The sequence below is a fragment of the Lathamus discolor genome, chromosome 6, assembly GCF_037157495.1.
Source record: "Lathamus discolor isolate bLatDis1 chromosome 6, bLatDis1.hap1, whole genome shotgun sequence".
Classification (NCBI taxonomy): Eukaryota; Metazoa; Chordata; class Aves; order Psittaciformes; family Psittacidae; genus Lathamus; species Lathamus discolor.
In genome coordinates, this window is record NC_088889.1 from 89,041,929 (window position 1) to 89,069,732 (window position 27,804).

The 27,804-nt window shown below is 50.1% G+C and overlaps 2 protein-coding genes across 2 annotated transcripts; one reads left to right on the forward strand and one right to left on the reverse strand.

Annotated features, from left to right (window-relative positions):
- The first annotated feature begins 1,902 nt into the window (after positions 1–1,902).
- On the forward strand, positions 1,903–10,527 carry TMEM11 (transmembrane protein 11). The gene is made up of 2 exons (XM_065684612.1): positions 1,903–2,010; positions 9,603–10,527. The coding sequence occupies exons 1-2, from the start codon at positions 1,946–1,948 to the stop codon at positions 10,117–10,119; spliced, it is 582 nt and encodes a 193-aa protein (XP_065540684.1). The 5' UTR covers positions 1,903–1,945; the 3' UTR covers positions 10,120–10,527.
- A 2,833-nt stretch (positions 10,528–13,360) lies between these two features.
- Positions 13,361–26,204, reverse strand: DHRS7B (dehydrogenase/reductase 7B). The gene is made up of 7 exons (XM_065684617.1): positions 26,108–26,204; positions 20,318–20,493; positions 18,370–18,485; positions 17,523–17,733; positions 16,793–16,885; positions 14,988–15,140; positions 13,361–14,665 (listed from the first exon to the last, which is right to left on the reverse strand). The coding sequence occupies exons 1-7, from the start codon at positions 26,158–26,160 to the stop codon at positions 14,460–14,462; spliced, it is 1,008 nt and encodes a 335-aa protein (XP_065540689.1). The 5' UTR covers positions 26,161–26,204; the 3' UTR covers positions 13,361–14,459.
- Positions 26,205–27,804: the final 1,600 nt, after the last annotated feature.

Consider the following 27,804-nt stretch of genomic DNA (forward strand, 5'->3'; position numbering starts at 1 on the left):
GCGTTGGCCACAGCTCCCTGTGACTGCAGCCGGCCACTTGTGTCTTCATCACCTAACCTGGATGCTACCTGCATCAGCCCATCTCCCATCATGAAGCACCTTGGAGCCAGATCCTAGGTGATGCTCCCGCTGCAGATAAACAGGGAACCATGAACTGAAGCAATAGGACTTTATTCCAGGTCATAGGGCTGGCTGCAATGAGGGCATAGAGCTTGGAGTGAGTGGGACCACAACTGGTTCCTCTACCAGCTGATCCACCCCTGCTCACACTCCTCAGTCCTGCCTTGAGATTTCAGGCCAGTCCTTGGGTGTTATCCTCTGCTGAGCAACCACTCAATGCTTGCGTTCATTGGTTTAAGATGTTTGAAAGCATTAAGGGATGAAAACACCTCAATAAGCAGCCGATGGAGTCATTCCCTGCTGTGCTTGTCCGGAGCAAGAGGAACACACGGCGCTTCCCCGCTGGGCCTTGGGAGCGCAGTGAGCTCCCATCACAGCGTGTTTCTGTCACTTCCTAAAGCTACAGAGGCTGAGGCTGGAGTTCCAGTGGCTAAAACCGGGGCTGGGGTGAGAAGGGCCACAGCTGATTTACAGTCATGCTCTGATCCAACTTGACAAGTGACAAGTGGCCCTCGGACTGCACTGAGAGCAGGCAGGAGCGTGGGGCTTGCTGCTCCCAAGGGACAGCGCGGTAGGTTTGGGTTCTAGCACCGAGCCGGGCTGTTGCTGGTAACACGCTCTGTTTACATTCCACATTCCAGACGATCCGAAGCTCCAGCCTGTCCCAGCAATGCCAGGCTGGGCGCGCTTCCCAAATGTCTCTTCTTAGTGCAAACGGAGCATCTACCTCCGCTGAAAGAGCCGGACCCCGAGTTCTGGCTGACAAAGCAGGGGTGCTGGAGGGAATCCTTGGGATGCCAGGGATGGTGGGAGCAGCCCTTCCCTTTGTTCTCTGGTTACACGACGTCGCTTGGAAATGGTGGTGGTAAAAAGAGGCTTTTTTTTCTATGGATCGAGATGCCGTTCCCTGCTGATGGGCGCTTAGGATAAAGGGAGGGCTGTGCCCTGATGGGTGCTGGGGACAGCTGGTAGCAAGGTTGATCTCCAGCAGAGGGGAGCTGATGGATCAGGGAGCTGTTCTTTGCAATGGAAAACTGAATTCCAGAGGAAAAAAAGGCTCCTTGTCTCCAGGGAGGAGCCATAGAGGGCCCTGGAGCGGCACAAGGATACTGGAGGTAACAGCATCCAAGCACCACTCGGGTGACCTGGCTGTGCAGGGAATGGCCTCAGCGCTGGAGGGGCCGTTGGGGGGTCCTGGACACCCCCAAACCCTTCAGCATCCACTGCTGCTGGATGGACGGGAGCTGGGACGCCTGCGTTTCGCTTTGTGATGAGGCATTTGGCTGCGAACTGTTACTGCCCCTCGGAGGTGCCGCAGTGGAGCCCCCCCATTCCCTGCCCCTCAGTCACCCCAGCAAAGCCCAGGCTCTTTCCCGTCGCTGCTCGGAGGAGCACCGAGCGGGTACGGTTTCCTCCCGAGCAGGAGCGCTCCCTCACCCCGCCACCGCCCGGCCTGGGGCGCCCCATCCGCGGCGGAGGCCGCACCGCGGGCCGCTCCCCCCGCTCCTGGTGGGGCCGCGGGGCGGGCCGGGCCTCACCGCGGGGCTCCTCCCGCGGCCGGCCCGCTCCGGTTGGGGCGCGGAGGCGGAAGGGGCCGCGCTGAGGGGACCCCCACGCTGCCGCCAGCCGAGGGGACTACACCTCCCAGGAGCCCCAGCGGGAGGGTGCTGGCGCGGGGCACTGTGGGACTTGTAGTCCTCAGAGGGGGTCAGTCCCCCGCTTTCTGAGTGGTTCCGGCGGGGTCAGCGCACTACATTTCCCGTCGGGCCTTGCGGCAGGCCCGGGGTCTCTTGGCGGCGACATTTGCGAGCCGAGTGTCTCCAAGATGGCGGCGTGGGGAAGGAGGCGCGCTGGCCCCGGCAGCACCAACAGCGGTGGCGGCCGGGAGAGGTGAGCCGCGGCTGGGGCGGAGGCTGCGGCGCTGCCGGCGCTCCTCGGGCCGGCAGCGAGCGGGACGAGGCGGGCTGCAACACCCGGGGCTCCCCCGCGACCCCGGCGCAAGGGCGGGGGCCCCCGCTGAGGGGAGCGTGGCCGGGCAGGGTGCGTGTGGGGGGAACGCGGCCCGGCTGCGTGTGGGGCTGAGGCGTTGAGCTCGCCGGGTCCGGCGCTGTCCCGCTGCGGGCGGCCGCGGGGAGAGCCGGGGCCGGGAAGAAGGGAAGGGAAGGGAAGGGAAGGTCAGCGCGGCCCGCGGGGTGGCGGTGGCAGCCCTTGCCGCCGGCGGGGATGCGGCGGCCGGGGCCGGGTGGAGGAGGGCCAGCCCCGGGGAGGCTCCTTCCGCGGCTATTTTTAAAGGCCGTAAGGGCAGCGAGGAGTCGTCCAGGGTGACCTCCTGCCGCCGCGGACCCGGCCGCTTGCGGGGTTCAGTGCGGAGCCGCCGCGACCCCCGAGCCGTGGGGACGGGCGCGGTTGCGGCCTGGGCGTTCGCAGGGCTCGGTAACGCTGCGGCTTTGCCTCTGTCGGCACGGAGAGAGGAGCAGCTGGGGACGTGCGGGAGCTTGCCATAGAGCAGCGGTGGGAGTTGGGAGTCGTTAACTTTAAAGCAGGGGGAAAGAACGAGGAAAATCTTGCTGAGCTGCTTTAAAATCGGCGTGCACGGTTCTTTACCTGCTTAAAACGTCTGGTTAAAGCCTGCGTTTCCTTACGTTGGCGTTTTCCCTGTTTTGCCCCAGGGCTGACTGGTGTAACAAGCGGCTGCCGTTTTTAGTGTGAGTTTTCCTTTGTCCTCCCTCCTTACCGAGACACTCTGATCTATCCCTTCCTTTCAGCCTCGGCTTTTGCTTCCTTTTGTTCCCTTGCTATAACTCAGTGCTGTTCTATTTGATGCTGTAGCCAAGGAGAGCCACAAGTAGCCCTTAAAACCCTGGCGCTGATGCGAGCTGCGGGAATGCCGGGTGCGTTCAGGGAATTCAAAAGTAATTGAACTGGAAGAGCCAACGGAATTACTGCATCAGCGGAGTTTATATAAAACGACTCGGGATGCCACAGGGCTCAGTGGCATCGTGGGGAAGCTGTCTGCACCCAGTGCTGGCTGAAGCCCATGAGGTGTGGAGTTTCCATGTGGGTTTTCTTTGTGGTAGACCTGGCCTCCCAATAGAAGTGGAGGGGGAAAATAGAATGGAAAAGAGCACGTAATAACTTCAATGCGAATCGATGCTGACTTAAGAGGGAGTTGTTACTTTGGAACTTCATCTGTGAAGCGTATAATAATCTAAGTGCAGTTTGAGGTGACTCTTTTAAGCTATGATTACTCTTGATCTTATGATCAAAACCACTTAATCATAAACTTGAGTTACTTCATGTATTAGTTTTTCTTTCCCAATCAGAAGTATGTAGTGAAGTGTGAGGAAGCACCGAAGTGACATGGAACAGCAGATGCCCCGTTGGCCCGTGTGTCACAATCCCCATCAAAAGATGATGGTTCTTGTTGGTGTCATCCTGCATGGATGTGATGGAAGATCATAGCTGTAATAGTTGTTGGGTGATACCAGCCTCGTGCTCCTTCTTCCTTGCAGCTGCAGAGGTGGAGATGCACATGTCTGGGCCTCTGCCCTTCTCCACCATCCTAAATCACACCTCCTGATCTCATCTGGCTGCTGGCACCTCGAGTTGTGCATCCGTGCTGGCAGGCCTGATGTCAGCCTTTGATGACATGTGTTTTTTATATGGTGAAGGCAGTTCCCTCGCTCTGGGCAGGGTTCTTGTCCAAAGACACACGTTCCTTTGAACCGAATATGCTAATCCAGCTTTCCTCCGAAATGAGCTGCTTCAAGGAGGTTTTAGGGTTGTCAGCCAGCGAGTCTAAAAGGCATCTGTGTGTTGGGAGGTGCTGTGAGGAGACTCAGCAGTGACTAAAATACTGTCTGCTGTTAGAGCAGCCCAGCCTTCGTTTAAAAATACCCCAACCCAAACAGCGCAGCAGCTCTATCTGTGGAGACTGTATCCCTTCATAAAGGACTTTATTGAGAGAAAGAAGTCAGTGGTTGGTCCAAAAGCTCTTCCCTCAATAGAAGTCAATGTAAGGACGTGAATTTCAAAGGATGGTGCTGTGAACTCCAGCTGGTGCTGAAATAGTACAGTGAAAATAACCCAAAACACTGAAGAGAACCAACTAAATATTTGTTTTTCTTCATTCTGGATAGACTCTTTAATGGAGCCTGACTAAAGGCAATTGTTCATCTCGAGACCAAAACAACCTTTTCTGTGCAGAACAGGCACTGAATTGTGCTTAGTGTTTTTGTATGAAATTCAGCACGAGGCCCTCCAGGAGAGAAGACAGAATGGCATTTGTTCCTCTGGGTGATGTGCTAACGAAGTCCAGAAAGAGCAGCTTTAATGTCCTCCCTGCTGCTTGCATTGGCTTCTCTGTGCCCTTAAAGAGGGCTCTGCTGTTGCTACCTGCACTGCTCCGTTTTCTGGTACTCTGTTTGCTTACAGCAATGATTGACCTGTTTCCATTAGTCTGGCTAATCATTAATTGACTTAAAATTGACACCTCCTCTTTGTCTCATGGCTGGAGTGGTTTGCTATGCTCTGGTGATGTTTTCCATAGTGTTGTCCTTCCTTACTAAGGCTGCTTGAAGATCTCACCTGTGTTCCCCTGTTCTCTTTCTTTCCCCATTTGTGTTTAAGGCACACCTTTTGAGCACAAGTCTTGCTTTATTGCTATGCTTTTCCTGTTCTTCCTCTGCTTTAATGCATGCATTGACAGCCTGTTGAGAACGGCCTCCTAGGCCTGACAGCCGTGGCTAATGGCCTGAGACTGGTAGATTATGCGGACACGGGGCAGAGAAACAATTCTTCATGTGTCTAAGCTTGGATGGGTCACTATTTTCTGTGCACCATATCCTGGAGCTCTCCTGAGTAGCAAAATACAGTTGAATATAAGGTGGAATATTTCCACTGAGAATTAAAGCCAAACCACAGCTCATTCCTTATTCTTGGGATGAAATTAAGTTTCAAGAAGGATTTACATGGGAGGAGGGGAGTTTAGTGTTTGAATTTGTCATGTCTTGACTTTATTGACTTACTCAAGCTTGGCAGAGATGCTAAGAATGACCCCAGACACTGCTTTGGCCATCTGTAACGTCCTTTTGCTGCAGTTCACTTGCACAGCAACATGAAGTCGCACTGATGCATTGCTAGATGAGATTGTGTGCGTGCTGCTTGTGACAGTTGTTATCACACTGCTGCAAGCCTCTCCTTTCTTATTTTTCTAACTACTAATCGTTTGCTGTTAATCTCAATGTGTGTTTGGTGCTCTCAGGAATACTGTTGTCCAGGAACATTCAACATGTTCCTGTTGTCCAGGAACAAAACTTGTCCTGCATATTATGGGAGGGGTTTAAAAGGAACTGCTTATGCACAGAACCTGTGCTTTGTGCAGTGAGAGATTGCTTCTAATCATGCTTCTCAACACTTTGCAGAGCTGAGATAGTTGGACAACAGGAAACCCTCACCAAAAGGCTGTCTGGTGGATTGAGGAACACCATTAGGCTGAGGGCAACAGCCCAGTCCTTCTCCCCCGCAAGTGGACGGTAGAAAGATGAAGGATGTTGTCATCTACCCTGTTCTCAGCACTCTCTTCCTTTCTCTTTTTGCCACTTGGCACCTGGCAAATGTCTTTGCACACTGAGCAGCACTGTGGCTCCTCCTTATAAGAGCATTCATTTCTTCATCCATAAAACTACCTAATTGAAACTTAGAATTAAGAGACAGGCTGCTGGTTTGCAAGAGGCAGGTCAGGACGCTGCTCCCAAGCTGCAAGCAGGGCAATGGAGCTGCTTTGAGGCCTGCAACTGGGAAACTGTTGGAGTGGCTGTTTGCAGGCAGCTGCAGCACCTCTCTCTTGGTGCTCTCGATATTCCCATGTTAGGAAGCTAATCCACACGTAATTTGAAGCTTGCCCTATAGCTGAACAGACACTTCTGCCCCTCCTGCTGGTGGTAGCTCCGTTAACAACCCATCCCTTATAAATAACTTTGGCAATACCAAATCTGACAGCAGTGATTTTAAATGGTTTTCATCTTGCTTTGCAAGCCTAGAATGCAGGAAGCTGCAACAGAATAAACCATTTGGATATAAGGTCTGGAACTGTTCTTAACAGAGAAGCTGTACCACTTCTTAACTTGGCCCTCTTTATTTGGGGTGGGGAAACAGGTCCTGGAAAATAATCGGATTGAATAATTAACAACTGCTTTTAGGTTTTGGCTGTGTAGTAAATAGCACATTGGGTTTCTGCGTTGGGTACAGCATTTTGTGGCTCCTGGAGCTAGGCCCTTTCTGTCACTGGTTATTTACTATGTGAAATGGAGTTGATATAAAATCACCACACTTCACAATGGGGGGATGCCAGCCTGGAGTTCTTGCATAGCTCGGCACTTTTGTTTCCCATCTCTGGGGGTGGGGGACAAGCTCCAAAAGGCAAAAGCCTCCAGCATTCCAGCAAATCCCATTGCTTTCACTGGGTTTGTTCATGTGCAGCTGCTGGCTTCAATTGAAAAGCTGTGTCAGGAGAGATTACTGCTGGGGATTGAGGTCCTCGGTCCTTCTCTGCATGCCAGCGAGGTCCAGAACCTTCCCAAGCCCACATATCTCATCTGTGTCTCTTCCTATATTAGTCTCCAGCTTTCCATCCTCTCGGGCAGCCAGTTCTTGCGTGGCAATAGTACGTGCTGAGCCCCACTTCCCCTGTTACAGAACTGGAGCTTTTCTGCTTGTGCTGCTGACTCCTCATGTGTCCTATTGTTTGGGCAGCTCGTTTTTCATGCTCTGTCTGTTGGTTTTGGATTGCACATTTGCAGCTTCAGCACTGTGATGGAGATTGAGTTGGATATTAGAGGAGTGATTTGGAGAAGCAGCGTAGTTTGGGGGCCACACTATCAGGGCTGAAGCCTTTGTACAGTTTAGTTCCCAGTGATTTTTTGCTTTCAATAGAGCGTATTTTAAGTTCTGCTTGTTTTGGCTTAAGGAGGATTGTGCTTTTCTTGACTTTATTGTTACAAAGCCCCAGAGCAAAAGATTCCAGAAGAGATGGACAGTACTGCCTCTGGCTAAAGCCTGTTGGATTCCTGCTCTCTTTGACAGGTTGTTGTGGCTTGTGGTCTGGCCCTGCCTGTACATCCCAGTGAAAGGAACAAAGGGGTGTTCAGAGGGGAAACCAGGCAAGATGTGAGCGAGGAGAAATGAGGCTGATGGGTTAGTGCCTCCAGTGAGCCTGGAGAAACCTCATGCAATGCAGTTACTTGATTCCTAGACTTAGAAACCCAGTTCTCCATGGCTCTATACAGGCAGGGGTAAAATGGGCTTGCTTCACCCTTGTTTTGCCACTGATAACAGGGAGAAGACCCCAGGGTGATTAGACTGTTGTGCTAAGCCTCTGCAGAGTTCTTAGCTGAATTTGGATGCTGCTTCTCTGCATGTTCCTATGTGTTACAGAACACTGAAAATCCTCCTTGGTAGGAAATAGTAATTTTATCTGGGGGGTTGTGTTAGCCCTGGGTCAGCTTCCAGCTTCAAAATGCTTTTCAGCAATAGCTTTTCCCTGAAGTCATTCATTAGGCCTTAGCAAGTGGTTTCACACAGTCACTGGTGTTGATTTACAGTTACCTGAAGTCTCAGCTGTAATGAAACTGGAGTTCGGTTTGGAAGAAGCTGCATTTGGGACAGTTGTCATCAAGGAAAGAAACCCCTTGGCAAAACCCATTTAGCAGTTGTGTTCTTAATGTATCAGTGTAACTTGGTTAAGTAGTTCTTGGTTAACCACCTTTGTGTTAGCTGATGCATTCAGTTCTGTTAGACCTGTAGAACTCTATATAGGTGCTTCATTATTCTTCTTTAAAACACTTTCCAGTTCACTGCAGAACCTCAGAGCTCCCTAAATCCTGTGCTGAAAAGAGTTAATCCTTATTTTCCAGCCTTAAAGAAGCCCCTGGCATACACATACACAGCATTCCAGTGGAGTTTTATTCTCCTTTCTACCCATGAACAGGCCAAGGGGGAAATGCACTGCAGAGACCTCAATAGCTGGCTTGTCAGTTGAGTTTTCCTTGTAGTTTATATGAATTCCAGGCAGACTGCTAATGAAACTGCTTATTCCTTTGCTTTGAGAGGCTGGTGCACCTCAGGTCCTGCTGTTTGATGTGTTTGCTGCTCTTCACACAAGCAGCTACTTCTGGCAACAGCTTGTAATTTCCTAATAGTCTTGATTACAGTTGCCCACTGCACAACACCCTGCGCAGCATGAATGGAGCTGCATATTAAGGGTGACGTCTAACCCAGCAGCTTGTGAATGTGGGTTTTTCTCCCTTATTTTCCAGTGCATGCACACAAGTGCTATTGTACTAATGGAGTAAAAAGTGGTGGTTTCAGTCTCCCTCTCAGCAGAGTCCTGCCTCTTGGTATTGGGAGGGTCTCAGCGTGGTTGGGATGAGGTGTTCTGTCTGCTGCAGGATTTGTTCTCCCTCTTGCTGAAGGAATCTGCTGGGTATTTTTATCCTCGGGAGGCCGCATGCTCTGGTTAAGCACAAGTATGTCGGGAATAATTATTTCCTCTCTTAAAAGGGAGGATTTTGCCTCCTCACGGATGGGGTTTTGCTCTTTCCCAGCGCAGGTAAACCGTCACCAGCCTGTTCCTTAGCAGTCTGTCACATGAATGTAGCTGCAGCAAAGGCGACGTGTGAGGAGGGTGGAGGGAAGGTGGGAACCGATGTGCCTTCAGGTAGCTAAAAGCTGCAGCTCAAATGGGGCCTTGTGAATGCCTTGTCAGTAGGAGCGTGCTCTGAGGTGAGGTGAGCAGCTCTTTCTGCACTGTTAAAGCCTGCCTAGGTTAAAAACGTTTTGTTGTGTCCTGTTTCAGGAGAGGCAATGAACCATTCCATAACAGGGTGCTCTGCTACCTTTTCCACCTTCACTTCCAGCAATGCTTCTTGGCCATCCTTGTTAAGGTTTACTATGGATTTACTAGGGTGGATTTACTGTGGAGGACTATGTAGCAAGCTGCATCAATGGCAAGGAGGTAGTTATTGGGAAGGGGAAGCCAATATTCCTCTGAAGGTGCTTCCTCTCTTCACTTTGACCTCCTGATGCACCCATCAAGTGCATCAGTCTTATTTCCTATGAAAACTCAGGTCTGTGTGGTTGAGTTGTTGATGTGTGTGGTCTCCATTGTGGCACTCCGGCATCTCTAGAGAAGCTGATGGGGTACCAGTGTAAGGAACCATCTCAGGACTGTTGACAACATCCTATTTTCTCAATGCTTTCCCTCCTCCAAGTTAGGAAAAGGTAAGGAAAAATACCCTGCCTTATACTGGGGTGACTTCATATACAGCAGGCATAATTGGCTGATGTGAAATGAGACGAGTTTAAAAGCTGCTTGTTGTCGAACAGAGGCAGTGCCTGACCTCGAGGGGCTGCCCATCCTCACTTTGGGATATTTCTCCTGACTTGAAGCCCTGTAGTTTTAATTCCGTGTTTCCTATTAACAGGGTCACTTTGTCCTCCACGGACTGTTACATCGTGCATGAGATCTACAACGGAGAGAACGCTCAGGACCAGTTTGAGTACGAGCTGGAGCAGGCCCTGGAAGCACAGTACAAATACATAGTGATAGAGCCCACCCGCATCGGGGACGAGACCGCGCGCTGGATCACGGTGGGGAACTGCCTGCACAAGACGGCCGTGCTGGCGGGTACCACTTGCCTCTTCACCCCTCTGGCCCTTCCAGTAGATTACTCTCACTACATCTCCCTGCCTGCTGGTGTGCTGAGCGTGGCTTGCTGCACCCTTTATGGCATCTCTTGGCAATTTGATCCCTGTTGCAAGTACCAAGTAGAGTACGATGCCTATAAACTTTCCCGCCTGCCCCTGCATACGCTCACCTCCTCCACCCCGGTGGTGCTGGTGAGGAAGGACGACCTGCACAGAAAGAGACTGCACAACACGATAGCACTCGCTGCCCTGGTGTACTGTGTAAAGAAGATCTACGAACTCTATGCTGTATGACTCCAGCAGGGAAGAGAGAAACCCACAAAGACAAAGTGTATTAAGACTCCCGCAGTAACATTTTGTTTTTCCTCTTTTTGAGAAGCAGTTGGAGACTGGGAAAGGATTTGGTTTAATAAGAGATGTTATTTTTCAAATAACACATCACTGGTGCACCGAGGTTTTTCAGTTCTTCGTTACACTTAAGGTGTGGATGTGTGGTGACTTGAGAGCTGTATGTTAGGCCATGGGAGTCCAATCCAGCAGCAGCATGTCGAAAGTGAGCTATAGGAAGAGGGGGGTGTGAGAGCTTCTTCTACTTCTTTATTATTTTTTTGGGGGGGGGGAAACATTTAAGTATCTTGTTTAATTGTATTACACAGAACCAGCCAGAAGTTATCATTGACCATTAAAGGATGAGAATTTCAACTGCTTTTTGCTCTCTTGTTACTGGTATCATAGTTCCTTTACCTTGCAGGGGATGGAGACTTTGCTGTGAGGATACCAGTGGTGATGATTGATTATCTGTGCTCGCACACAGACGTGATGCTCCCCTTGGCCCCGTGGCAGCGGTGTCCATGGACACTCTCCATCTGTTGAAGGAGTAGCTGATGTAGTGTTGCTTTCCCTCTTGCTTGATTAGTTGTGTTTCTTGGAAGAGGCTAACTTGGTACCCCAGTGCTTACATCCTTTTGGCAATTGCTTAGATACTGATGGTTGGGGCTAAAGGGCTCCAAATCCTCTGCTGCCCTCCTCCAGCCATTACTGCTCCACACAGTGGAGAGAACACTTGAGTTTCCAGCTACAAACTCATCCCGTTCTTGTTCACGTTCTTCCTAATGTGGCTCCGTCTCTCCTGTGCAGCTGAGCACTGCTAAGGTGGGAGTTGGGCTCTCACCCTTGTGCTTTGTTATGTGCTGACGCCTGGGGGCTGCGCCCTGACTTTGCAATTCCACTGCTCCTGCTTGGAACATGCACTTCTGGACCTGCTGCTGCTGCAGTGCATCCATGTGCTTGTGTCTTGTAACTCCATTGGAATTTTAGGATCCACTCTCATGCATTAATTCATCTTTTAGCTCAGAACTGTCAGAATCTTGTTCTTAGAATGGGAAATACTTACCGGTTTTGCCAGTTCCTTTCAAAAGCTGGGGGCCTGCTGCCTCTAACCTCCTCCTCCCGCATGGAAACCAGGCGTGGTTTGAACTTCCAAGGCCAGCTTGGCACAGCTTCAAGTGTTACGATCTGAATACAGGAGCAAAGCCCTGTAATAAAACCTGCCTGCACACAGGCGTCCTGCTTGCTTGGAGCCTGACCTCCACTGCGAGGCACTGACCTTGGAAAGGAGTCTCATGAGGTCAAAACCCACATACAGTAGCCCTGTCTTTATCTTCCCTAACTGCAGCAGCAGGCACTGAGGCATCCTCCTGGCCTCCAGGCTGCAGTGAGCGTTTCTGGCCATGCTTCCAGCTCGTGCTTTGCTGCTGATGTGGCTTTTGTGTCAGTAGGGCACCCGTCCCAGTGTGTGTGCTGGGCAGACTGGGTTTGCTGGGAGTCCTGACCACGTGCTTCTACCCCTGAGGCAGCCAAACCTCAGCAGGCGCATGGGTGAGAGGAAACACCAGCGGCATCCAGATGTTCCTGGGTGGCAACAGCCCTTTGCTGGTACAGTGGCTGAGTTGTCTCCCTCCAAGGTTAAAAGAAGCAGGGATCCAGCTCATCTCTATTTATAGCAACAATGTACAGTTGCCTTGGCAGAGAGGAGGGGAAGAAATGCAGCTACTTCATCTTCCTGTGGTTAGGCCAAGTCTGCTGGGCAGGCTGCCCCTTCAGACTGACGTTTGACGTCCTGTCTACTGGATGGATTCTAATTGAGTGGCAGAGCTGCCATAGCTGATATGTGCTTTACTACTGAACTCCCCTTGTGCTGGCCACACCAAAGACATTCCTGCTCCTTATTTTAATCCAGGATAACTGTCAGGGTTAGTTCCTTTCTTCACCAAACCCCTGTGGTCCTGCCACTTTCTTGTGTTAAGCTTTCCCTTGCCTGGAAGGATGGCTATGGCAGAAGGACTGACCTTCAGCAGGCTCCTGAACTGCCTGGCTTGCAGCAAAGACTCTGGAGTTAAGAATGCACAAGTGTCCTGTGGTGTTTTACTGCAGGAGGGAAGGTGGAGTCAGCTCAGCTGTCACAACAGGTAGGTCTGGTTTAAGAACTCACCCTTTGCTCCATGCTGAGGTGCAGAGGACATGGATGCGGTAGGAGGCCTGTTAATGGAGCTGAAGTGCTTGGTGACATCCTGGCTGTTAGCAAATCAGTGCTGGGACCACACAGGGTGAGCTGGGAGGGTATTAAGAGGGGTCTCAGGCTGTGTTTTGGGGCGCTGCATGAGGTGGGGGCTGTATTTGCTGACCCCCATTGCTGGTAGCTGTGAATTACAGCTAGGGACGAGCTTTGCAAAAGCCCCCCCATGCTTTGCTGCCCATCCTGGCCGTTGTGGAGGGGCTCTGAAGTGGAGCATGTTACGTGCCTCTCATCACAGAGAGGGGGTTTACTTCCAAAGGGGAATGTGCACACTCTTGGTAACCTTTGAGTTGGAGCTGTGGTTCAAACAGTAACTACAATTAACTCCCCATGTGTAATCTTTCTCCTCAGGTCCTGTGTTGCACCCTTCAGCACCCTGGATGATGACACAGAGAGCCCCTTGGTCCTTCTTGGGTTGCCGTGACCTGGAACACCACGAGGTGAGCAGCTGGACAGGACTGGCAGGAGGACCTGAATGTGCTAAACATGAAAGGAAAGCACAACTAATGCTTAGAAACCCGTTGTGGAGGAGGAGAGAAGGTAAAGCTTCAACTTGTAATTTCACCCCTAGGCCTTTAGGTAACAAATCTGGAACCTCAGCCACAGACTGAATGGTAGAAGGTGTCCTAAGTGAGCAGCAGTAGTGCTGCGGTCATTAGGCACATCCTGGGCATCAGCTGGGATGGATTCTCAAGAGATCAGTTATAAACCTGTAGTAAAGAAAAGACTTCTTGAAGAAGCTCCTGCTAAGCCTGCACACCTCTATTTGAGTTCCAGTGTGACTGATCCTGTGTGTGGCTTTGCGCTATGCCTACTGTAAGCTAGCAGATGATGGAAAGAGGGCTGGGATGAAGTATGTTGTTCTGCACCTTGCAGGAATGGGAGAAACCCAAACCTCTCCTGCTTTCCCTTCCTCTAACACTGCCTGCTGTGAGGAGCTGAAGTAGAACAAAGGATTGATTTCATAGCAATGTAATTTATTTGTCATCAGTGTGCACTCACAGGCAGGACATGCAAGGCAGGATACATAAAATGCTGGGAAGTGCATTGAGGTGGCCACCAGGGTCTGGACCTTGGTTCCCACTAATAGGCTTTAGTTAAAAATACGAATGAGAAAAGATCATTTCTGTCCTTACTGAAGTACCTCTGTGCAGCCACTCCTTTTCCTAGTGGTGCTGGCATCCCTCACATGAGGAGAAGGGGAAGGAATGGAATATGGCATTCCCTCAGGCCATCAGGCTCCCTGAAGCCTGTGCTACGTGATGGGTTGGTATCATTCCCCCACGGGCTGTGATCCTCATGAGCACCTGATTGCTTTACACCAGATGAGAACTAAGGGTCTGTCTCCTATTCTGTCCACCCTATGCACCCTCTGCTTGCAGGAAGGCAGTGTGCTGGTCCTTGCACACTCACACCTACTCCTGCAGATGGACCAGTACCATCAGCTCGCAGTGTTCACACACAGCAGCATGTCCGGCTGTGCTGGTTTCTGTCTGTCCAGTCCTCCCCCTGCTTTAGCTCATGCTGGGGTGAACACTGTGCTGTCAGGTAGTGCAGAGTTAGACTGAACCATGTCAGTAAGGCATGATTCACACAGGGAACTGCCAAATAAAGCTTAGATGCTCACTCCTCAGCTGAGGAGTGTATTTCACAGGAGCCATGGGGTAGGAAAAGACAAGATCTGCTTGTGTGAAGGCAGAACGGGTGGGTTTTATTTGTAGCAGGCCAGTAAAGCTGAGCAAGCCTGGAGTGAGGTGAGTAAGGTGCTGTCTTCCAGCACATGGGCCTCCCCTGCTGCGACGTGTTCCCTTGAGCTGCCTCCACTGCAGCCTCAGCTCTCCCCCTTTGTCCAAGCACCCTTCTCCAGGTGAGCTGTAGGTGCTGTCTTCCAGCAAACGGGCCTGTCCTGGCGTGGGGGAAACCCGCTTCCCACTCTCCATGCAATGGTAAACGGCAGCGTTTTGAGACAGGATTTTCCTGCAGGAGCACCTCCCGATGTCCCAGCTGAAGCGCAGGGGCTCAGCCTCTCCCTGCAGTCCCTGCTCCACTGAGCTCAGCTCTAAGAAGCCTTTGCTTTTCTCTCCTTTTTTGCTCTCTCTGCCATTAAGCTGAAGAAGAGCCTGGGGCAGAGGTTTCGCAGGTAGACAGCCAGGGAGGGTGTCAGCCCAGCCACAAGGACTTCCTTCTTCTTCTGTCCCACTGCATTGAGCACCACTTGAGCCACCTCTGCAGCCGTCTGTCCTTCCGCGGTGTTCTTGTCCATAACTGCCAAAGGAAAGCCAAAGGAAAGCCTCAGGTAAGCCCATGCTTGAGCATCTTTCCTGGGAATGCTCTAACTGTACATGGCTGCTTGGATGGTTTTGGTTTTACACCAGCTGTGTGTGGCAGCACAGGCAGGTATAAGTCATGGCTGGGCTAGAAGTCAGTAGTTGCTGTCTAGGAAGGCTGAATTTTGGGGGTTACTGTTCCTACCCTGCATCCAGGGTTATCTTTTGATAGTTCAGGGCTAAGCTGTGTCCCCACCACCTTTGGAGTAACTCAGTGAGGTAGAGATGCATTAGATACAGGGCACAGAATCACATCTCACCTCCATAGCGAGATCCATCCGCTGTTACAGCGTTGAGAGAGAGGTTTGTCTGAATGTAGCCAGGGCTTATAACGGTCACATCAATGTCATACTGCTCCACCTCTGCTCGTAGGCAATCAAAGAAGGCCTGGGTGGCATGCTTGGAGGCAGCATCTGAAAAACAGGGAAAGCACCATGCAATGGGAAGGAGCAGGGCTGAAGGAAGATTCACTCCCCTGAATGGGTTTGTCATTGCAGTGCCCCCACTTCTCAGCAAGAAGCCAGCAGTTCTCCACCTTCTAGGTTGGTTTGTGTGTAGTTTGGTTTTCTTTTGGTGAATGGCAGCAACAGGTAGTGGGGATGAGGGAGGCAGAATGTAAATACTGAAGCTGGAAGCTGGCTGGGGTCCTGAGCTTAACACCAAGCCAGGCCAAAGCACTACAGAGTGAACCCAAGCAGCCTCCTGCTCTTGGTAAAGAAGACAGGAAGTTTGGCTTGGGAAGCATCTGACAGGATAGGCTGGGGCTGGGGAATGCAGTGCTGGTACAGGAGAGCAGAGCTGGCACTTGCTGAGCCTACGTGTGCTGAGTACTGCAGACTTGCAGAGCAGGTCCAGCGCTCGGCTGCACACAAGTCAAAACCCGATCCCACAAGCAGTCAGAAGTGTGGCCTAGGGCAGGATTTCCCCCTGTTAAAGGCCTGAGCAGCTCTTCTTGCTGCCTCCCTTTCCATGTGTACTTGGTCACTGCCACTGTGCCTGCCATCACCTGAATGTGGCTGCAGGGCTGACACCAGGCTGTGATCCCTGAGGACATAGGCAGGAGCTGAGCTCCACACTCACAGACCCATGTGGCTCTGGTGGCTCTGAAAGCTCCTCGGAACATGCTTCTTGGCACAGTCCATCCCCACATTATCTGCAAGAGCAGATTACCCAGATGGTCCCCATTCTCCTGCACTCAGCATGCTCTACTGCTCTTATCATCACCGGACTTTGCCCTTTTTATGCCTATTTTCAGTGGTTTACAGATGCTTTTACATCAAATAATCTCCATTTAGTTCCTTCATCTTTCATAAGGCTTTTTCTAGTAATCTCAGCAATATTATTTCTTGTCATAACTGATGTAGCACAGAGTTTGCTGGATCAAGAGAACCGTTTAGGCTTTTGATTTGGCATTGTTTGTACTATGGCACTTTGGAACTTATCAAGACAAAAAAGTCCTGCTTTCTTATAGGTCATGAACCAGGCAAACAGCAAGGATAAAGTACAGTCAAATACAGAGTTATTCAGGCAGCTTATAGGGACTCTCAAGTGTTAAGATAGGAAAATAACTGACAGTGGGTAGATTTAGATAGATAGAAGGCAGAAGTTCTTCCCTGTGAGGGTGCTGAGGCGCTGGCACAGGGTGCCCAGAGAAGCTGTGGCTGCCCCATCCCTGGCAGTGCTCAAGGCCAGGTTGGACACAGGGGCTTGGAGCAACCTGCTGTAGTGGAAGGGGTCCTTGCCCATGGCAGGGGGTTAGAATTGGATGAGCTTTAAGGTCCCTTCCAACCCAAACCAGTCTATGTATATCAAGCTGTTTTCAGGACACTGAAAACACATTGTTCTTTCCCCATCCCTTACCAGGGACAGGGTTAAGATTCTGTAATTGAGAGTGCCCTCCTCCACAGCTGTCAGTGCTTTGTGACAACACTGAGAAGGATGCACAGCTCTGCTCTCCCTGCATGCAGCCAGCTCTACACAGAGCTAAAAGTGGAAGCAGCAGCCAAGTATTCATTCAGTCTAGTGCCCCAAATATGTCTTCCCCATCTTCTGTGGAGGTACTTACATGCGGATCTGAAAGGAATGCTTATTTTGCCTTGAACACTGCTGATGGCCACAATGTGGCCTTGTCTCCTCTTGATCATGGAGGGCAGAAGCGCTAGGAAAAGACAGAAAAGACCCATTGAGAATCCCAGTGCTGCCATCACTGCTGTCAAGAATCAATGCTTTCAGAGCGCTCTAAGATGCCCAAGTGAATTACAAGATCCTTGTTCAGTGTAGGGGCTGGGCAAGGGATAGTGTTTAGGATGCCTCAAACTGAAGCTGCAGCCCGGCTGGGATGTTCACCTATGAGGAGACTGCTTGTGCCACAGAGGCTGTCACAGTTCCTGTGATCTCCCACAGGCACCATCAGCAGGACCTGCTGTTTTCTTTTACCATTGCATTTCCTGCTGCTTGACGCCCTCCAGGCTGAGCTTTGTGTACTCAAAGAAGCTTCCCAGGGAAGCTACAGCTTCACCTAGAAGCCATTCTGCCTGCTTGAGTGTTTTAGCAGCACAGGCAGGCTAACCATGGCTTTCTTCATAAGACCAGAGTCAGGAGATTCTTTATACAAGATAGTATCTCTGATCAGGTACTTCCCATGCAGCCATGCCCAAGCATCTCTTAGAACAAGACTTTCCCCTCCTCTTGTACTGTACCAAACACAAAGAGAGGTTAAACTGTGCTTAGTTGTGCTGGCCTGCAGAAGGTATCAGCTAAATCCATTGTCCCTCTGTAATGTGCATCACGGGTACCTTTGGTGAGGGCTACAGGACCAAAATAATTTGTCTCCATCACTTTCTTATCCACATCCAGTCCTGTGTCCACAATTGTGCCTCGGAAACTGATGCCTGCATTGTTGATCAGGATGTCCACGTGCCCCAGGTACTTCAGGATCTCTTCAGCAGCATTTAGCACAGTTTTAGTGTCCGAGAGGTCGAATACCACAGTGTGAGGTTTGTGTGTCTGTGGACAAAGAGAAGTTAGCAAAAGCCTAGTTGAGGCTGTGCTGAATGTGATGTGTGTGCACGCTCACGATGGCATCTCCCAGCTCTGCAAGCACAGAAGTAGGGCCACCCAAACCTTGTGCAGCAGTTCCATTTGGAGGGGACACACAACAGGAGCAGGTTGTGCTCTCATCTTTCTTTGCTCCTGTTCCTTATAGAGCTTAGGAAAGGGGCAAGTGAGATCTCCCTCAAGTACTAAAGTGTCATCTTACTACAGAAAATGCATCTGAAAAAGTCAAAACCCCAACCCATGTGTCTTCTACATAGCTAGCAATCCCCTTCTTAGCCACTGTCAGCAGAACTAAGCATCAGGAATAAAGGCCAACAGAAGGAAAGTCACTTCCCAGATTCAGTCTAGGACATACAGATGCAAAGGCTCAGGGCACTGTGCACTTGCACTTCCATTCCAAGGCAAGGAGTCTTGCAGATAGCTTATTTTTGTAGGGTTTCTACAAGATCTGACTTGTCAGCCCTGTGTACTCCTAGAGCAGGATCTATCCCTAACCACAGAGTTGTATTTTTCCTATTGCTCAACAGAACAACCCACAAACAATTCTGTACCACCACGAGCAGCAGCTTCTCCTCCCACACTCACCTTCTTGCGGTGGTTGGTCACGGTGGAAAGCTGCTGCACCATGTCTTGGAGCTTCTCACTGTCTCTGCCACAGAGCACCAGCTTGCAGCCAGCTGCATGGAAAGCTTTGGCACATTCTTTGGAGGAAGCAAAGAAGAGAGCAAAGGATATTTGAATGACAAACAGCAGGTTCACATCATAGTGGGAGATAGGCTAAAAGTTCTTTTAGCTGGCAAGGGTCTAAGGTGGCTTTGTTACTCCTAATGAGGAATTATAGTGATGTGATTTACAGTGAAGGTGCAAGATGCCATTTTCTGTGGCTGACAGACATGTGACAGCAGTGCAGCAGCTGCTGTGCTCATAGTTACAGTGCTGGTTATGCAGTCACTGTGCTGTTCACACATCCTGCCCCATCAGCTGGTCAGATTTGCCTGTGCCTCTTCACTTTTGACTATATGCCCCTCTTAATAGGGACTACACTTTCCTTGTGTGTCATCTAATGCAGCAGGGCCAGGTCTTAGGAGATTTAGGGTTTAATGAACACCTCCAAAAGGTTCTGGAAGCCCTGAAGCTAATGACTTCATCAGGGTGATCCTCTTCATCAGAGCAAGGCTGAAGAAGGGATGGCTTGTCCTCCTTTCAGTGCTACCAGCTGCTGAGGCATTTGCATGTCCTACACTACCCCTCTGTGACCAAAATCACTTGTGCAGGGGATGACAGTGGATGTAAAAAGGGTGTATAAGAACACACAGTAATTAGAGGTGCTCTGGTGTATTAATAACTGGGAGTGAGGGGAATAGTGGAAGATCTTGCCACTGAGTCAACAAGGGAGGAAACTTCCGTGTATGATGGTGGAAATCCATACACCCAACACCACACTGCTGCATCTGCCCAGCCTACCACAGCTGAGATACTAGTTCTGCCTCTTCTTGATGTGAAATACAAATTGCTTTAGCACTCTTTGGTTGTGACAGGCAAAGGCCGATTGCATCTCCTTTGGCTGTTCAGTTACTGAACCCCCCTATCCTTCAGGATAAACCCACATGCAAAGACAGCATCAATTTAAGCTCTATTTGTTCCATGAATGTACTCATCCTAATGGAAGGCCTTGATAGCAGAGAGCACCTTGTCTTCTCTTCAGGAAGCATTTAAAGCAATTCTAAAAAGCAGAATTAAAGAATGTATCCACTCAAACAAAGAATCCATTCTATTGCTCACTGCTGTTAATATTGCCAAGAGTTTGGATTTAGAATAGATGGGTTTAAACTAAAACAGGGGAAGTTCAGGTTAGACACAAGGAAGAAGTTCTTTAATGTGAGGGTGGTGAGGCACTGGAACGGGTTGCCCAAAGAAGTGGCGAGTGCTCCATCCCTGGCAGCGTTCAAGGCTGGGTTGTACAGAGCCTTGGGTGATGTGATCTAGGTGCAGGGCCCATGGTAGCGAGGTTGGAACTGGATGATCTTAAGGTCCTTTCCAACGCAAACCATTCTGTGGTTCTGTGATTGTATTCACTGCTGTTAATATTGCCAAGAGTTTGAATTTAGAGATTTGTACCGCAAGAAACAGGTACCTTCACATGGGGGCGAGAGGGGCAGGGAGGTGAAATGGGAAGTATAGGAGAGTATCTGGAAATACAACAGAGGTGAACATAGAACACCAGTTCTGGGAAGCTGTAGAGAAACAATTTGACTTCCTGGCTTTTCCAGGATTTAGAGAAAAGCCCCCTGACAGCGCAAGAATAGCGTTAGTTGTTCCTGGCTTTGATGCCCTCCAGTTTATACAGCATGATGAAAACTTTGTTTTGAGACTCTCTTGCATCAAAGCTTGTGCTGGCTGTAGGTTGTAACTGTGCAAGGATTGCCTCAAAATTCCAAGCAATAGGAATTTCTTGCCCTTTACTGTTCTCCTCCAGCGCCCATTCACAAACCTTTGCTTGTCCTGCCCTTGGTGCCCTTCTCTGTGCACTTACCTTTTCCCAAGCCCGAAGTAGCCCCTGTGATCACCACCACTGCCTCCTGGAGGTACGCTCGCATCCGCATCCACTGCAGCAGGCGAAAAAGGGCGAAGATCCCCACGCTGCCAAAAAGCAGTGGGATGAGGACTGTGCTTGTGAAATCCATGAGTTTTCCTTTCTGAACCGTCTTCCTAGAGCCACAGGATGGAAGGAAACAAGACTGTTTCAGCAGCAAGAAAAGGAGCAGAGGCTTTTGAAAACTAGGGAAGTCCTTAGCTCTGATCACCAATAAACAGATCCCATACAGAGGTATCTTCCTGATTTCCACATCCCTTTCTTTAGACTTTCCCAAGTTCACATCAGTGCCCAATTCTAAGCGCTGAAACGCTCATCTGAACATCCCAGCAGGACATCTGGAGTTGGACTTCTCACAGAGTTGGCTTCAGAGATGCTGTTCCCACATTCTGCTCTAGGTTCACTCTCTTGTATTTAGAGTGAAAGCTCCTCTGGGCTGGGATGTGCCTCTGCATCCTTCTGCCTGTAATAAAACCTCTGGGATTTCTCTAGAACAGCCAGTACCGCAGTATCTATATCCCAGAGAGCAGTTACTGCCTATCATCCCAGATGAATATAAACCAGCGTGGCTTCTGGAGGCTCAGAGTAAGTTTTCTCTCTAGCCTGTTATTTGCTTGCTACACTGGAATCTGTGCTTCCATCTTCAGTATCTTTCACCACCTGTTAGCAGAGACAGGTTGTCTGATGTAAATGAACCACATGTCCATTCTAGCAGGGTAAAAGCCTAAGATCGTGCTCTTATGCCAACAGTAATCATGCAGTTTAATTGTGTCCTAATGTACTGAAACTAAACCTGTGAATGAAACCCAAGCCAAAGGTAGCTATGAGACCTTGAGCTCATCCTGGAACTGGATTCTGATACCAATGCATAACCCTAATCTCCTTGCTAAGCCATTGCCTTCAAGGGAGTAGTTTATGTTACAGCTTACTCCATGGATAGAGTAAGTGATACTTCTGCTGTAAAGAAGGCCCCTCACTTTCCCACTGTATCTAACCCGAAGCTCTTATGCTTGATGGCACAGCGCAGTCAGTTAAATCCCTTCCTGGGATCTATACAACTTTGGGGTCACAAAGTCAAAACCAAGTATTAGTGTATCATCTTAGTCCTGTTGTGCAGAGAACAGCACAAGGAGGAGAAAACAAGAGGTAACTGATAATGTCAAGCCAGAATTTAGTGTCACTAAGCAGGACTGAACTTGTAGGGATCTGAGATGATGACAGGGGTGCTACATGCCATGGAACAGAGCTAATGTGGAAAATACCAAGCTCTTCCAGATTTCCATGAGGGGCTTGGGCAGAATTCCTAATGTAGCTGGTCAGTGAGCAGACCAGCTCGCTGAAAACAGTAGTGAACTGTATAAAGTAAGTATTTCTGGAGGGATAGCTGGAACACAATAAAACAGCACCTAAAGATAGCTGAGCTGGCTCGAAATAAACTTGACAAGGTCTAAAAATAAGCCCCTTAAGTTAGTACACAGCTCTTCTCAAGGAACTACGTTGCTCCCCATTCCTGAGCTAACTCATTGTGTAATACACTGTGCATAATGCAGCAAGACATCCAGGCCACGAGCTCCCCCGGGCAGAGGGAGGGTGCTCAAAGTGGGGAATCAGGAACCCAAATGGGATTAAACTCATTCTGTTGCAAAACAGTGCATGAGCCCAGCACTCAGCTACTCAGAGCAGCATCTCATCCCTCTTTGTGCTGTACACAGAGTATTTTGTATTGAAACACAGCAGAGTTGATTTAGGATAAGAGTGTGTAGCACCCCTAAAATACTTCCTGGGAAAGAGCTGTTTTGGCCTCTTTAGGCTGGATGAGCAGAACGTTCTCCTTTCTGGCCCATGTTCAGTTACAGCAGCTGCCCTCTATGTTGTCCCTTTCTTTCTGCTCTCAAAGGCCCCTTGACATTCAGGAGGTGAGGTGTGGGCAGGGACAGCAGGTGCTGTGCCGATACTGAGGCTCACAGGACATTTTGGGATCAAAAATCTTCAGCTCCCACTTAGGACCTTTCAGTATTTCCAGAGTGGGAGCTGACAGATGCAGTGGAGCTTCCTTTATGAGCCCTGATCCACGCTGAGGTATTTAGAAGATGTGGCCCTGAGCAGCTTTGCTTCTGATTTCAGTAGATAGTGGAAAGCAGATGAAAAGATAACGGGAAAGAGGGGGCTTTTTTGACACCTTTTTTAGCTAAAGCACACTAGGAGATGGGAGAGAGTCCCATGCTTGATGCCAGCCTGCTTCTTTCCATGTTCTTAGGCAAAAATAAAGGTTGACAGGGCCTGGTGGCAAAGAGTCCCCCCCTGCCTAAGCCTACCAACTAAAAGCTGTGTTTAGGTGCCTCATCAGCATGAACCAGTTATTCCTGAATCACATCAGTTATTATTCATGAGCTTTCTATGCAAAGAAGGTCTCTTTGATCCTTTCTCATTTGAAAAATACTTTCCAAGGCTTTTATTGGTTTTCTTTCTCTCTTTCCCCCTCCCTTTCTTTTCTGTATTATAGATACAAAGTGGACAAATCACCCAGTCTCTCAGTTTGAGACCCCACCGTCACCTTTGGTCAAACATTTGGCTATTCCTGCTGAAAAACACTATTATTAATTCTTAACAGATCATGTTCATGGCACCAGTTTATCAGGTGATGCTACTGGTTATAACTGGTTCAAAGAAAGTCCTGTTAATTCTCAGTTCCCCATCCCAAAAGGCAGGATTGGAACACACAGGTGATCAGAGAGCAGAAATAAGAACCCTGACAACGTACATACACAGGTGATTGGAAACTCTTTGAAAGGCTTACCTTAAAATAAATCATATCTATCCAGTTAAAAACGCCAACTTTCATCTGAGACCAAGACCTGGATGTTATCCCATAAACCCCAGGACAATGATTTCTGAAGGGTCTTAGTTAAAAAGGTCAAGAGTGCACTAAAGGCAGCAAAGATGAGACCAAAACCTAAAAGAAACTAACCCCCGGATACACAGCTATTCTCCTTAAGCTGCAGCCACCTAAAATCACATTGTCCTTTACATGACAAATGGCAGCAACTGGGAGGCTATTTTCAGCAATCAAAAGGTGCCATTTCAAAGGGGAGGGGGGGGGCTAAAAGGAAGGGAAAAGAATCATTTTTTCCTAAGGAAGCCCTTGTCCTGAAGCAGAGCAGCTCTAAGCTGGAATAGCCACTGACTTTAGGCTGAAGAAAGCACAATATCCTACCTTTGAAAAGCACTCACTTGCCAGTGCCTCTGAGGTGGTGTCTCCCTCCGGGCTTTTAACAGCACAGCCCTGACTTAAATTTGGAAGTGGCAGCATTCCAAGCAAATGCGTTCTGCCCAATGCCAGCCCAGCCAAGAGCTGCCTCTAAAAACAAACCCGAGGAGCAGAGGCTGTGACCTTTCAAATAGGGGGGAAATTTAACCCCCAGGCTGAAGAGAGAGAAGTGAGTTCAGAATGATACAAACCTCTTGATCCTCTGGTTATTTCTAATACTAAATTCGTGGTGTTGAATCCAGAGCACCCCTAAAGACCAATACTTCTCTTTTAGATGGGAGAAAATAAAGGCAGCTTGTGAAGCAGTATCAGTGCTCTGTTTCTGGGATTAGTTTTGGTGTCATAGAGCACGCTCTGCAATGTGTATTGTGCTACTTAAACCAGACTTTTAACTTCTTCCCTTAGGGTTCTTAAGGCTTTGAACACAACTGAACTGACAAGTGAGTTTCTCATACGTGTCAGGGAAATGGGCATCCCCTCCAGCAGACCGAATGCACTGAATCCCTTAGAAGTGTTTGACAGGGAGGAAAACAAGCCTTATTTATGGTTTGTATCAGCTAAACAGTTGTATTGACCCAGCTGCTTTGGAAAGAAGCTGAAATCAAACTTGTAGATACCTAAATCGGGAAAAGTCACGTAGCTGACAATGCAAATTTACTGACAAGTTCTCTGATGTAAAAAACCCCAAAATGGGAAGTTCAACCTCAAAAACCTCATTCAAACCCCAGTGAGATCACAGTAATTCAGCTGACTGAATTACCACTGTGCATTTCCATGTTCACAGCTTTCACTCCATACTTTCTAAGCAGAAAACAGCGCAAAAACCACACTGAGGTCACAAGAAAGCACTAAAATTCCAAAGAAGGCCCATAGGAACTGGACAGAGCTCACTGCAACACAGCCGCGTCAAACACAGAGAAGGAATTCAGGAGAAGGAATACAATAAACTGACCAGAATGGCAACTGGCATTAAGAGCACCAGGCAAGTGCTACACAGGGGTAGGACTGGTTCTAAGCAGCCGGCAACAACGACCCAGTGTTGGAGGTTTGCTGGGGGTGGGTTAATATTGGTTATAATACTTTGAATTAACTTTTTCTAGTGTAATTTGACCATCTCAGAAGCATCACTTGAAGCATCACCTACAAAACCCATCTGTTGTTATTCAAAGGCATCCAGCTTGCGTTTTAACATACTATGTATATATATATATATATAGAATCATAGAATAGTTAGGGTTGGAAAGGACCTCAAGATCATCTAGTTCCAACCCCCCTGCCGTGGGCAGGGACACCTCACACTAAACCATCCCACTCAAGGCTTCATCCAACCTGGCCTTGAACACTGCCAGGGATGGAGCACTCACAACCTCCCTGGGCAACCCATTCCAGTGCCTCACCACCCTCACAGTAAAGAACTTCTTCCTTATATCCAATCTAAACTTCCCCTGTTTCAGTTTTAACCCGTTACCCCTTGTCCTGTCACTACAGTCCCTGACAAAGAGTCCCTCCCCAGCATCCCTATAGGCCCCCTTCAGGTACTGGAAGGCTGCTATGAGGTCTCCACGCAGCCTTCTCTTCTCCAGGCTGAACAGCCTCAACTTTCTCAGCCTATCTTCACACGGGAGGTGCTCCAGCCCCTGATCATCCTCGTGGCCTCCTCTGGGCTTGTTCCAGCAGTTCCATGTCCTTTTTATGTTGAGGACACCAGAACTGCACACAATACTCCAGGTGAGGCCTCACAAGAGCAGAGCAGAGGGGCAGGATCACCTCCTTCGCCCTGCTGGTCACGCTCCTTTGGATGCAGCCCAGGATGCGGTTGGTTTCTGGGCTGCGAGCGCACACTGCAGCCGGCCCATGTTCATTTTCTCATCGACCAGCACCCCCAAGTCCTTCTCCACAGGGCTGCTCTGAATCTCCACGTTTTGACATTATGCAAAACAGCCTCACGTCATGGTACAGGATGAGAAAGTACGTTTCCAGCACCCAAACCCACACCTGGACTTGAGAAATCATCTTCTCCCAAGCCTCCCTTTCACTTCTATTCCGTTACAAGCTTCATTTCCAGCCCCGCACCCGAACATCCACCATTGCTGTTCAGGGGGCAAACAAAGGTAAGTCTTAAAGTTGTTCCCTGTGAGGGTGCTGAGGCGCTGGCACAGGGTGCCCAGAGAAGCTGTGGCTGCCCCATCCCTGGCAGTGCTCAAGGCCAGGCTGGAGCACCCTGCTCCAGTGGAAGGTGCCCCTGCTTGGAGCTGGGTGAGCTTTAAGCTCCCTCCCAACCCACCCCGGGAGGCCCTGCTCCGCCCCCTCGGCAGCTCGCCCGGAGGTCAGCGCTCAGCGGGCGGGCCCCGCGGCCCGCAGCGGAGCCGTGCGGGGGTGCCGCGGTCAGCGGAAGGACCCGCGGCCCGCCGAGGAGCCCGGCCCGGAGGCTGAGGGGAGGCCGCGGGGGTCCCGGGCCCTACCTGACCGCTGCCGTCACCATGGCCACCGCAGGCAGTGGCGCCGGAGTGCGCATGCGCCGGGTGCTCCTCCAATGACAGGCGGCTCCGCCTCGGTGCCACCCGCCGGCGGTCCGTCCGCCTGTGCCGGCCGGGCGGGGAGCGGCGGTCCCGGCTCCAGGTTCCTTCAGTGGGACCGGTTCCCCCCCGCCCGCCGCAGCGCTGAGGCCGAGGGTCTGCGCCTCCGGGTAGTGCTGGATGCGGGTGGGAGCAGCTTGGTCGTCTTTGGGTTGGAAGGGAGCTTAAAGCTCACCCAGCTCCAACCCCTGCCACAGGCAGGGACCCCTTCCATAGAGCAGCTTGCTCCAAGCCCCTGTGTCCAACCTGGCCTTGAGCACTGCCAGGGATGGGGCAGCCACAGCTCCTCTGGGCACCCTGTGCCAGCGCCTCAGCACCCTCACAGGGAAGAGCTTCTGCCTAAGAGCTCATCTCAGTCTCCCCTCGGGCAGGTTCAAGCCATTCCCCTTGGCCTGGCCCTACAGGCCCTTGTCCCAAGCCCCTCTCCAGGTTTCCTGCAGCCCCTTCAGGCACTGGAGCTGCTCTCAGGTCTCCCCTTCAGGAGCCTTCTCTTGTCCAGGCTGCCCCAGCCCAGCTCTCTCAGCCTGGCTCCAGAGCAGAGCTGCTCCAGCCCTCGCAGCATCTCCATGGCCTCCTCTGGACTCACTCCAAGAGCTCCACGTCCTTCTGATGCGCGGGGCTCCCAACATCTCTCCTCATGAAAGCTGAAGATGGAGAAGCTCCTTCCAAGAGGACTGTGGGCAGTGCATGGCTGTGAGCAACAAGAGGAGGAGCGAAAGAGGCATTTTCAAAGCCATGCTCAGGGGAAAATCCAGTTTCTCCGTTTTCAGGTGAGTTCTGTGAGTGCTGCAGCAGTGCTATGGGAGCACCTCAGCTTGTAATGAAATGTGTCCTGAATGTGCTGCATGTCCTGCAGCTTTACATCGCCTCATTGAGGTAATGGTGCTGACAAGGGGCAATAGAGCGCCCCAGGCTGTATCACAAACCTGAGCTGACCTTTGGAATCCTGAGGTTCCAAAAGCTTCGATGGAGTCAGTGGTGTTGGGAGTTTTTGCCTTGAGGAAGGAGAGGGTACATAGCTTCATTCCAGCACTGGGAGCTTTGCCTCCTCTTCATTATGGTCTGTGTGAGCCCAAGATCCATTAAGAGGGAGCTAGGTATACTTTGGCAGCAAAGGCAGTTAATCCAAGAGGTCTTTCCCTGTGGAAAGCAGTGAGGTAACGGACAGCTTTTTATGACAGTTATTTGAAAGGCATTTTAATCATCATTTTTAATGAATTCACAGCTTCAGTGTAAGTTTGCCATTTGTAAGAGATCAATATTTCCGGCAAAAGGAGAAAAGGGTCCAAGATCCTCCTAAAAACTCACATTCCAGGGGGTATAATGGGAATGCACTGCTCTGGCTTCAGGGCCAATGTGAAATGAGAGACTCAGTAATCTTATTTGCACAAATTATATATTGACCAATAACATCCAGAAGCAGGGGGTTTATGCCATGGAAGCTGTGGTCCATTCAGTCTTATGAAAATCAGAGCTACAAAGAGCCATTTCAAACCATCTTTCCCACCAAAGCAGCAGGATGAGCTGTATCCTATGGGATTCTTATAGGCCAGCAGTTGCCTGAGAGCTCCTGTGGGCATTAC

Coding starts and splice junctions, on each gene's coding strand:
- TMEM11 (XM_065684612.1), top strand. CDS start 1,946: ATGGCGGCGTGGGGAAGGAGGCGCGCTGGCCCCGGCAGCACCAACAGC. Junction 2,011..9,602: donor AGCGGTGGCGGCCGGGAGAG/GTGAGCCGCGGC, acceptor TCCTATTAACAG/GGTCACTTTGTCCTCCACGG.
- DHRS7B (XM_065684617.1), bottom strand. CDS start 26,160: ATGCGCACTCCGGCGCCACTGCCTGCGGTGGCCATGGTGACGGCAGCG. Junction 20,494..26,107: donor ATGGTGACGGCAGCGGTCAG/GTAGGGCCCGGG, acceptor CTGTGGCTCTAG/GAAGACGGTTCAGAAAGGAA. Junction 16,886..17,522: donor TCCTGTAGCCCTCACCAAAG/GTACCCGTGATG, acceptor GTCTTTTCCTAG/CGCTTCTGCCCTCCATGATC.